The sequence below is a fragment of the Nicotiana attenuata genome, chromosome 2 (assembly GCF_001879085.1).
Source record: "Nicotiana attenuata strain UT chromosome 2, NIATTr2, whole genome shotgun sequence".
Classification (NCBI taxonomy): Eukaryota; Viridiplantae; Streptophyta; class Magnoliopsida; order Solanales; family Solanaceae; genus Nicotiana; species Nicotiana attenuata.
Genome location: NC_031990.1, coordinates 32906941 through 32918495, shown reverse-complemented (window position 1 = coordinate 32918495; position 11555 = coordinate 32906941). Strand labels below are relative to the sequence as shown.

The following is an 11555-nucleotide window of genomic DNA, read 5'->3' as shown; positions in this document are numbered from 1 at the left end:
GATCCTGTTGGTCTAGCTAAACAAAAATCCCTCCACCAAGTCTTGGCGGATCCAGACAATCGAAATGTATCGAAATCAACCCCATTGGTCTCAACAATACCCATGTTCCGAAGAACTTCGTGGCAGCTGTCCAAATAATCCTGAGGATCCTCGGTAGATGCACCGCTGAAGGTAGTAGTGAAGAGCTTGGTGAACCTATCCAACCTCCATAAAGTATCGGCAGACATAGCTGCCCCATCACCGGCTTGGGCTACCACACCCGGCTGAGCTGTTCCAACTGGCTGAACGGCTGGAGTCTGAATCGGGGGAGCTCCCTGCTCTGGAGTACCAGTAGCAGGAGTCTGGGGGCCTCCTCCAGCCAGAGAGACGGCTGGTGCTACAGGAAGCAAACTTGCTCGGGTAACACTCTCCATGAGACCCACCAATCGGACCAGAGTGTTCTGAAGAACTGGGGTAGCAATAAACCCCTTTGGGACCTGAGTTGGGCCCACCGGAGCTGTTGGGGCTGGGGCCGGAACCTCCTCGTCGAAGTCAACCTGAGGCTCCGCCACTGGTGCTGCTGCTCGGGGCTGAGCTCTGCCCCTACATCGGCCTCTAGCACGGCCTCGGCCTCGCCCTCTGCCCCTAGTGGGAGCTGCCTAGGGCTCAGACTGCTGATCAGAAGATGAGGAAGCGCGTGTTCTCGCCATCTGTGAAAGAACAGAGTAGAAATTCAATTAGCGTTGAGAGACCAAACCGCACGACAAGAAAGAACAAATGTGAAACTTTTCCTAACTCAGTAGCCTCTGGGGGATAAAGACAGACGTCTCCGTACCGATTCCTCAGACTCTACTAAGCTTGTCCGTGAGTTGTGAGACCTATGTAACCTAGAGTTCTGATACCAACTTGTCACGACCCGGATTTCCCACCCTCAGGAGTCGTGATGGCACCTACTAATGAGAGCTACGCAAGCCAAATTTAATTACTTTTTCATTAATAACATAATCCCTTTTTAACAATTATCGGCAATAATATAAAAGCAACGAAATTAAATAATAAGCGAAAGTCTTAAATTATAGAAAACCGAATAGAAATGCGGAAAATTCAACATCAGCCTCTACCCAAGACTGGTGTCACAATACTCACGAACTACTAAGAATACTAAATACAATCGTCTGAAAGAGAACATAAACTGTTTGTCTCAAATACAATGAGATAACAGACTAAAATAAGGGATAGAGGAGACATCGGGCCTGCGGACGCCTGCAAGGCTACCTCAATGTCTCGCTGGACTGAAGGCCTGCTCCCACACTACTGTTGCTGCTGTCCGAAACCTGGATCTGTGCAAAATAGCACAGAGTGTAGCATCAGCACAACCGACCCCATGTGCTGGTAAGTGCCTAGCCTAATCCCGGCGAAGTAGTGACGAGGCTAGACCGGACTACCACATAAACCTGTGCAGTTATATATACATATACAGCGGAATCGAAATACAGAGACAAGTAATCAATATGGGAAGGGAAACATGCTAGGGGGAAATAACAATTTCAAGTAAAAGTCATCCAGCAACGAAGGAATTAACACAACTCAGACATTAATAAAGAGACAGAAAGCAACAAGTGCACAGCATCACCCTTCGTGCTTTTACTCTCATCCTCACCAAGCAATGATATAATAAAATGTACACGGCATCACCCTTCGTACTTTTACTCTCTTTCCTCACATATAATCAATAGAATCGGCACGGAATGGTACATCGTGCGGCACGGCATCACCCTTCGTGTTTTACTCTCTTTCCTCACCATAAGCAAACAACGCACGGCATCACCCTTCGTGCTTTACACTCTTTCCTCACAATAAACAAACAATGCACGGCATCACCCTTCGTGCTTTAACACTCTTCCTCACCCAAACAACAATCACAAACAAGGGGCAAGGGGATAAACAAAATAATAAAAGAAATCCTGGCAAGGGAACAAAATTGAATAATTAAATCCCGGCAAGGGTACAACATCAATGATATCAACATCTCGGCAAGGGAAAAACAATCAATAACAATAATATCCCGGCAAGGGAATAATTTAAATACTCTTTCTCTTCCTCTCACTTTTATTTCATATCTCACCTTACCACTTGAGCCAATGCTCCAAAGGGTTCAACCATTTCATAGATGTTTACAACTGAAATATAACTTGAGCCAATGCTCCTCGTTGTTCATAGATCACAATTTCCTTTCACAAGCTTTTCACAACAAATAGGAATCATCATTACAATGAAATCCAGATATTCACAATTTAAAGACCCACGGTCATGCTAGACACCAACGTATAGATACTCGTCACCATGCCTATACGTCGTACTCAACAAGAAGCAATTAGCAAATAAGACTCAACTCCTAGTCCCTCAAGCTAGGGTTAAACCAAACACTTACCTCGATGCTTTGAATTCAACTCAAGTCTCAATTATGGCTTTACCCCTCGATTCCACCACCAATCTGCTCGAATCTAGTCACAAGTTACTTAATTACATTAATACATGCTAAATGAATCAAGCCCAATGCATAAAAATAAGTTTCCCATGTTTTATCCAAAAAGGCCAAAAATGCCCCCGGGCCCACGTGGTCAAAACCCGATGTTCGAACCAAAACCCGATTACCCATTCCCCCACGAACCCAAATATGTAATTTATTTTGAAATCGGACCTCAAATTGAGGTCCAACTCCCCAATCCTTGAAAAAACCTAGGTTCTATCCAAAACACCCAATTTCCCCATGAAAATCTTTGATTTGAAGTTGAAATCATGTTAGAAGATGTTGAGGAGTGAAGAAAATGAGTTAGAAATCACTTACCAATCGTTTTGGAGAAGAAAGTTTGTTTGGAAAATCGCCTCTTATGTTTTGGGGTTTTGAAAAGTGTAAAATAACTGAAATTCCCGTTTATTTATACCCCTCTGAAGCTCCCTGTGCGGACCGCGGCCGCACAGGCTTCCCTGAAGACCTGCAGATCATAGCCCCGTGCGGACCGCACAAGGCCGACCGCGGCCGCGCAGCATCCACCGCGGACCGCTCAAAGGCGACCGCGGCCGCGCTGGCCCCTCCGCGGCCGCACGCGATTTCTCGCGGACCGCGCAAGAGGGTTCAGAGGCCTGCAATATTTCCTGAACCTGCAATATCTGATCTTTTAAGTCTAAGGCATCCCGGAACCTACTCGAAACTCACCCGAGCCCTCGAAACTCCAACCCAAGTATGTACACTACCTCAAAAACACCCTGCGAACATATTTGTGTGATCAAATCACCAATATAACATCATGAACATCGAATTAAGCCTCGAGATCAATGAGATTTCTCAAAATTCCTATTAAACATCAATTTCCCATTTAGGGTCCGGATCCCGTCAAACGACGTTCGTTTTCAATCAAACTTTACAGGAAGTGCTTAAACCATATATAAGACTTGTACCGGGCGCCGAAACCAAAATACGGGCCCGATACCATTACGTTCTAATCAAATATCTTTTCCAATTTCCTTAATTATTTTCAGAAAACAATTTTACTCAAAAATTTATTTCTCGGGCTTGGGACCTCGGAATTCAATTCCGGGCATACGCCCAAGTCCCATATTTTCCTACGGACCCTCCGGGACCGTCAAATCACGGGTCCGGGTCCGTTTACCCAAAATGTTGACCGAAGTCAAATTTGCTCATTTTAATATCAAAATTTAGCATATTTCACATAATTTCATATTTAAGCTTTTCGGCTACGACCCGGACTGTGCACGCAAAACGAGGCGACTATAAATGAGGTTTTCAACGCCTCGGAAGCATAGAATGGGTAAGAAGAACAGGTGATGACCCTTTGGGTCGTCACACAACCATCACCACCCACTATCCCCACCACTCCAACCACCATCATTCTCACCCACAATCAACACTCATCCACCTCAACTACCACAACTGACCACCCCATCACCATCAACAACCACAGCCGGTACTGCCCATCTTATAACTTATCACCACCCACCCACCACCTTCCTCAGTCACAACTATTACCACCACCCGCCATTATTACCTATCACCACCCACCACCACCATCCTCAATCATAATCGCCACCACTACTAATCACTACTAGCTACTAGCATGAACTACCATCATCAACCAAAACTACCACCAACCACCGCCTCTAGTCGACATTCACCCGTTAGCCATCACCACCAACAATTATAATATTTTAAAAAACTATATATTTTATTGATAGAATATTAGATTAGTTAGTATTTCATTTGAATTTTATGTTTATTAATTTTCAAATAAAGATAAATTTTATACATTCAAATGTTACAAATCAAACGGTCTTAATTATTTCTATTCAAATCTTAATACACATCTTAATATATTCAGATGTATATTCAGATTCAGATGTATTAATCTTAATACACATCTTGATATTCATATGTGTATTCAGATTTAGACGTCTTAATCTTAAAAAAAACAAATGAGGCCTAAGTATCTTCCAAATAAATAATATTTTAATAAATAAAAATACTAAATAATTATAAATTGGTAATTTACATCAAAAAAATTATCGTAACTTAAATAATTAATAAAAGTTTCAATTATGAATTTAAAAATTTACCAACTTATATGAGTAAAATATGAAAATTATGGGTTTTTACACTTTTTAAATAACAAAAAGATAAATATGAGTTTAAAAGGTATTTTTTATTAGTAATTATTTTATCCTAATAAATAGAAAACAAAGTTAGTAAAACACAAAATTGCGTTTAACAACTAAGAAAAATAAAAAAAATAAAAAAAGAAGCAAAATATGAGAAGTTACAAAATTATATGGAAGCACACCATAAGCAAACATATTCGAAGGTTAAAAAATAAGAATAGGAGAAATAGAAAAAAGTATTATAAAAAGAATAGTACTTAATATATTCGGAAAAAATTAAAAAAAAAAAAAGATTAGAAAAGTTTGGCTAAATTTGTTAAGGAATGTAGAATTTTTCAAAAACGTAAGAAGAACAAGCAAAAAACTTTTAATTAAGTCTCTAATTTAACTGTATTATACAGTCGAAACTGGAGTTTCAAAACTTTTCTTCTTCTTTTTCTGCTCTTTTTGAGAAGTTTCTAGTTTTTAAATTGAAAATAAAAACCAACCTTAACTAGTACACAATCTTAACTCCTATATAGTTAGCTAGTCATATATGATAGGAGATAGAGTTGATATACGGGCTGGTCTTGAACCGAGGTTGGGACCACCTGTCTAACTATAAATTCAGCTATACTTGTAGAAAATATTCCATCCGATCCAAACAGTGTCGGTTTAGCTAAATTTATTTTGGTCTAAATTAAATGTCTACCATAAATGCATTATTTTGAGAGAAGTGCACGGTTAGCTACAATAACACATGTATTTACTTTTAAGTAATTGTTTAAAATATTTTTAGTCTTTAGCCATTGCTTTAATAAACTTTAACTGCCCGGACGAAAATACCCTTCTGCTCATGTCCTTAACTTTTGAACTTAAGTTCAGGACTTCAGTACTACATGTCCTTAACTTTTGAACTTGGAACTCTAAGTTCAGGACTTCAGGACTACATGTCCTTAACTTTTGAACTTAAGTTCAGGACTTCAGTACTACATGTCCTTAACTTTTGAACTTGGAACTCTAAGTTCAGGACTTCAGGACTACATGTCCTTAACTTTTGAACTTAACTTCACGACTTCAGGACTACATGTCCTTAACTTTTGAACTTAACTTCAGGACTTCAGGACTACATGTCCTTAACTTTTGAACTTGTAACTGTAAGTTCAGGACCAAGTGTCCTTAACTTTTAAGCTTGTTAGTCTAAGTTCAGGACCTATTGTCCTTACTTTTGGGCTTCTTAGCCTAAGTTCAGGACCTATTGTACTTAACTTTGAGCTTGTTAGTCTAAGTTCAGGACCAAGTGTCCTTAACTTTTGAATTTGTAATTCTAAGTTCAGGACCAAGTGTCCTTAACTTTTGAACTTGGAACTCGAAGTTCAGGACAAGTGCCCTTAACTTTTGAGCAGTAGTACCTAGGGATTTATCTTTTAAAAGCAACAACAACAAAAAAAAGACAACCCCATCCAAAAACTTTTTTTTTCTAGTACCCGTATAAAACTAATCTTCTCATCAAGGACATGACAGAATGTGCCCTGTTAATTAAAATTCGACACCAATACAATTATGTGTATGCGCACACAAGCTCTGAATTTTGCTTATATAAACAATAGCTTGAAGATAATCAATACAACAAAGTTTGAGTTCAAGAGCACAACTAATTATCAACAACAAAAAAGAAGAGAAAAGTGTTTTTTCTTGTCTTGAGAACTGAGAATTTCAACTTTGAGAAAAGCTTTCGAATTTTGTTGCCGACGACGAAGCCATCTCAACCGGAGTTCTGAGTTCAGAGAGAAGCGAGGGTTTGAGAAGAAAAGCAATAGAAGAAAGGGTAAAAATGTCTTTTCATATTAATTTTAATACAGTAGTGGCTATTTTTGCTCCATATTAGAATTGCTGGATAAAAGATAAATATCACCTTCAATAGTAGCTACCACACGCCATTTTTACTTATATTTTTTCCAAATCTATTTTCGCTCCAATAACTGATCTAAACGTTATGAGGAAAGATAAAAGAATAATTTGAAGAGTTATAATGAATAATATTTAGTCAAAAATAATCTTGTTGATTATTATTAGATATCAATTTAAAGTATTTCAAAAACTTAAAAACACTTATTTTAAGTCCAGGAAGTTTAATGTTTTGACTATCTTTTGATTTTTTGAGAAAAATAGACACTTATACAAAACAAAAATAGTTACTCCTATTACTGCTTTGTCCGAAAACATCAAACGCTTGAGAATAAGATTAATTAAAGATATTCCATAAAAAAATGTTTTATATACTGATAAATTAATTATCATTTTTAATAGATTGTAATTTTTATCTATAATTACTTAATAAATAATTTAATTATGTAAATTTGTTTTATACCATCACTAGATGTAATTTTAACTCAAACAAAAAAAATTCAAAGATGTTCCGATGTTTGGATGTTGAGTTGAGGACGAGGAATTGAGGGTTATAAACTTATAATTCAAATTTTGAAAATTTTCAAAAGCATTTCGCCCTTCGTGGGGCCTACCTTCTCAATTTTATGCGCGCTTTTTAACTTACCCAAACTAGCAACTGAAAAACACCTCAAAAGTGTGAACTGAAAGCGGCGATTCTCTTCACAAAAAAAGGGTAAATTCTGTTCAAATTATTACGGCCATGGATGAGCTATAGAAGCAGATTTAACATTTTAAATCAGTAAGGTAGAATACTATTCGATCCCCTTTTTATTTGTGACATTGAATTGATGAATTCTATTTAGTATAAATAAATATTTGTATTAAATTATTTTAACTAAGTATTTGTTGGATCAGTGTTTGTTTGGGTAGTAGAAAATGGAGGCTCTGAAGAAAGCATATGCGGAGATAATTCTGAATATGGCAAAGGAGGCGGCAGCGCGGGTCATGGTCTCAGAGCAAAAAGCCCTTAAATTTCAGCAGGATTTGCATTCCACTAAAGAGGAAGCCCTTCGAATGCTTCTTCGTTTGAAATCGATGATTGATGCTAAGGTAGTTCCAAATTGTGAATATTCTACTTAAGTTGCTTACTTGTTTGATTGATTGAATTGTTTGGTTTGACGACTTATCATGTCTCTTCATTTATACCGAATTTAACTTTTGTTTTTGAAGCAATTATACATTGAATAATCTTATTCTTAGTATAGTATAATGAGTGCTCCATTAGATTTATCTGTCTTTAGAGTTTAGGAGAGTAATGCTATATTTTTCTCCATCTCTTGTTTTTTCCTTTGGTTTTGTTTTGCGTAGGACACTTTAACAAAGGCTCAGTCGATAAACATAACAATTATTTGATTATGTTCGTCCTCACATGTCTGTTATTTCAACCAATACACTGTTGCAGTTATTTTAATGTGTTTTGTCATATATCCTTCTACAAGCTATATGATTGATAGGCTTTCTCGATTATATAGCACTCCCTAAAGATATGACTAATGGTGACTTCTCAATTTTGTTGAAAATGTAGCATTATACTGAATAGAACTCATAACAGATTGAGTGCTATACCAGCAATGTTAACCACAAAAAAAAAAAAAAAAAAAAAAAACGAGAGTATTAGTAACTTGAAGTTGCAAGACAACCAGGCGTGTTTAGAAGGAAAAACCTGAGGGAACTGGAAGAAAAATTTATAATGACTTCAGTGAGTCCAACGGCAAAAGAATTTAAAGCTTACTTATTGTACAAATGTTCTCCGTTGTCTAACATCAATGGAGTTAAAGTACCACAGAGGTCACTATTAAAATTATGCTGGTGCTGGTAATGTAGCTGGATATTGCTTCTTCCCTTCAAAAACTTGGAGACTTAATTAGCACGGCACCAGATTTTTCTTTTTTGAATCTAAATGCGTGCATGAGGATTTAAAAGCTGAGACATTTGGTGAAACAACTGTACTATGTACTTGTCTGTTATTGGTTTTCTATATACTTTGAAGTGATTTCACTAGAAAGACATAAATAGTATATCCTAGCAGGATGTTGATTCCTGTATCTCACAGTTTCAAGTGGTCTGCCTTACCTTTATTGCAGACAACTGAAGCTGAAAGATTGTCCCAAAATAAGCAAAGAAGAATTGATGAATTAGAAGCTCAGCTTAATGAAGCGGAAGGGATGATAATAGATCTTAGAGCAGAATTATACAATGTGCGGGAGCAGTTGAATGAGGAGAAGAATAAGCATCTCCATTACTTGAGACCACATGTAAAAGAAGATTTGGTGTGTCGCAAGAGTATTCAGTCAAAGCTAAATAATTTTGAGTCATTAAATTTCCCTACTGAATTGGGATCCAATGTCTGCAAATCAGCACTCATGTCAGACATAGCATTGTGCAATTACTCAACAGACAATCATATTTTGGCTGCAGAGATTGTGAAAAGCAATGAGCCTGAGATTTATCAAAATGGATATTGTTCAATAGAGATGAGCTTAGCAGATGAGAGATTGCATTCTGGAGATGATCCAAGTTTTCCCATTGAAGTTACACAGGTTACTGAACCAAGTGGACGAGATGCTGGAGCACACAATGTGCCAGTGACTAAAGCTAAGAAAATAGAGAATTTAGTTGGTGAAAAACCACTTAAAGGCCTTTCCTCTAAGCAGCGGCCCTATACATTCCGAGGAAAAAGACGAAGAAAAGCTCAATATGGCAAAACCAAAAATAGCTCTTGCAAGGTTCGTTGTAATAAGCTCATGTTATCACAACGACCATTGACAACAATTTCTCGTTCTGCAAGATACTTGCATGCAGGCGCTTATTATGACAGTCCTGATAGTCCTTCCACTAATACTGAGAGAGAAAACGCAGCAGGAAGTTCTTTCTTGTTGGGTAAAAGAGAGCCACGAAACAAGGATCTAACCATTGCTGTTGCTCGTAGAAGTATTAGGAAAAGACGCGTCAAATACTTGGACAACAGTTTTCCTGCATCATTGTCACATAGCTCCCACTCTAATCACCTGACCAGACCTGGTCAGCAGTGTCCATCTTTTTCTCATAGCAAGTGTAATGCAGTTGAATGCACCATGAAATCCACTAAATTAACAAATGAAGGCGATATTGAAGAGGGTGCAGGTTTTCTAACAGATAACAAGATATGTAGAGAGTCTGCAAGTGCAGATTCAAACGACGACAAAGAGTTGATAGATGTCTCGGTGATTGTAGAGGAGGGTGATGATAAATCACTGCTTGACGTGACCATGTTACCAGTTGAATCTATCTTTGGAGATGACAAAGCATCTGAAGGAAGTAAGGAATCACCTGTTCAAGGTAACAACAAGACACCTCTCAGGTTTACATTCAGCAGAAAGCGTAAGAAGGATTCCTTGTTGAATCCAAATGAGAACCCTTCTCCAGTAAGCTCAATGAAGAAAAGGTCTGCAGAGATAGAAAACACTGATCCAAGATTGAAGGATTCAAAACCGTTGAAGGATTCGCCTTTAAGAAGTAAACAGTTGGTGCAGGTTGCTCGTCAGGTTAGTAGTAGTAAATCTCAATAATTTCAGGAGTCCATATTATTTGCTCTGTGACATTTTGAATTGTGCTTATTGTTTTATGCTGTGTCCTGATGACACATCTTTGAAAAGTTGATATCTCTATACCCCAGTATCTGGAAGTCTTCTATGAGTAAGTTAACAGAGGCATATGATTCAGACAAAAAGGTCTTTTGGAAGTAGTATTGTCTTAATTAAATGTTACCATTTATTTTCAAATAATGCTACTTAGGAACTGAGATCATCTAGTTTAATGCTGTTGCATACTTGCAATTCTCAAGACAAGTTCTTTGTTTCTTAAATAGAGGACCAATTAATTGAAATAGAATCAGAGTTCTAGGTGGAAATCTTCTAAGCTACAATAGAAGCTAGTGAAACCATTTTATAAATTGGTGTTTCAGCTTTTATCCGCATCTACTCGATTGGATTCATATATATAAATATACATTGATCCTTTTATTTCTTATAATAGCTTTTCTAGATGTCTGAAATTTCTGGAAATATTGTTTTCCTCCAATCTTGCAGCTTGTCTCTCTGTCAGGAAGAAGCTGGTGGTAGTAGTTTTGCAGTCCCTATGGGTGTTGAAGACCATAAATTTATAAGGCTTTTGGGCAATGTAGTCGCATATTTATTCAATTTCCTGATACCGCATCAATGGCTTAATATATAGTAGATGCGCTGTTCTTTTCCATCTTTGGCGGGATCATCGTGTAATTATCCAGGCATTATCATAGTTGAGCTGTTTTTTGAGTGTCATTATCTATTCTTTTATTCTTTATCTTGAGGAAACAGCACAATGGGTTTCAACCTACTGAAGGTGTATAAGCCAGTTTATCTTTAGGCAAAAACTATCCATGACAAACTGCTTTTGGCACAAGCAAAGTGGTGAACCTGATCTTAGCTTGGTAGCTTTCCAGAAACATGATCTCACATATTCTCGAGCAGTTTCTGTAGAAAGATTTCTTCCTCTAGGCGTTGTGTGTGGAAGAAGCTCAAATAATAAAAAAGAATTTACATTAAGGAAGAAAAGGTCAAGTCTGTGACTCATTTGCATGAGACGCCCACTGTCTACTACCTTGACCGTGACCAAATGCCAGAAGAAAAAAGCCCTATTTAAGGAACATTTTCTACTTCTATTTACCTTGTTGGGTAACTTTTCACTAAAAACACCCAACAATAAGCAAACATTTACAAGACAGGGCTACTCGTAAATAACATGTCTCTTTTCGAATATAACGCAAACATTTGATAAATAAAATTCACAACATAATACAAGAAGAGCTAAAACACAAAAGAACTACAATTGATTAGGACAAGTCCCAGCCGCTGATAATATTCAACTTAAAATCATATTGATGTATGATTGTTCGTGTGTTATTTAAATGGTAATTCACCAGCCAGTTTGGACATCTTTTCATCTTTTTTGCAAAG

The 11555-nt window shown here is 37.5% G+C and overlaps 1 protein-coding gene across 1 annotated transcript; it reads left to right on the top strand.

Annotated features, from left to right (window-relative positions):
• Window positions 7177-10895, top strand: LOC109206804. Its single transcript, XM_019369670.1, has 4 exons — window positions 7177-7326; window positions 7438-7632; window positions 8667-10106; window positions 10650-10895. Exons 2-4 carry the CDS (start codon window positions 7459-7461, stop codon window positions 10680-10682), a joined length of 1647 nt encoding a protein of 548 aa, XP_019225215.1. The 5' UTR covers window positions 7177-7326; window positions 7438-7458; the 3' UTR covers window positions 10683-10895.

What these genes read in the sequence shown, in the direction of transcription:
- LOC109206804 (XM_019369670.1), top strand. Translation starts at nt 7,459, where the DNA reads ATGGAGGCTCTGAAGAAAGCATATGCGGAGATAATTCTGAATATGGCA. An exon ending in AATCGATGATTGATGCTAAG is followed by an intron (nt 7,633 to 8,666) that starts GTAGTTCCAAAT and finishes CCTTTATTGCAG; the next exon opens with ACAACTGAAGCTGAAAGATT. An exon ending in TGGTGCAGGTTGCTCGTCAG is followed by an intron (nt 10,107 to 10,649) that starts GTTAGTAGTAGT and finishes CCAATCTTGCAG; the next exon opens with CTTGTCTCTCTGTCAGGAAG.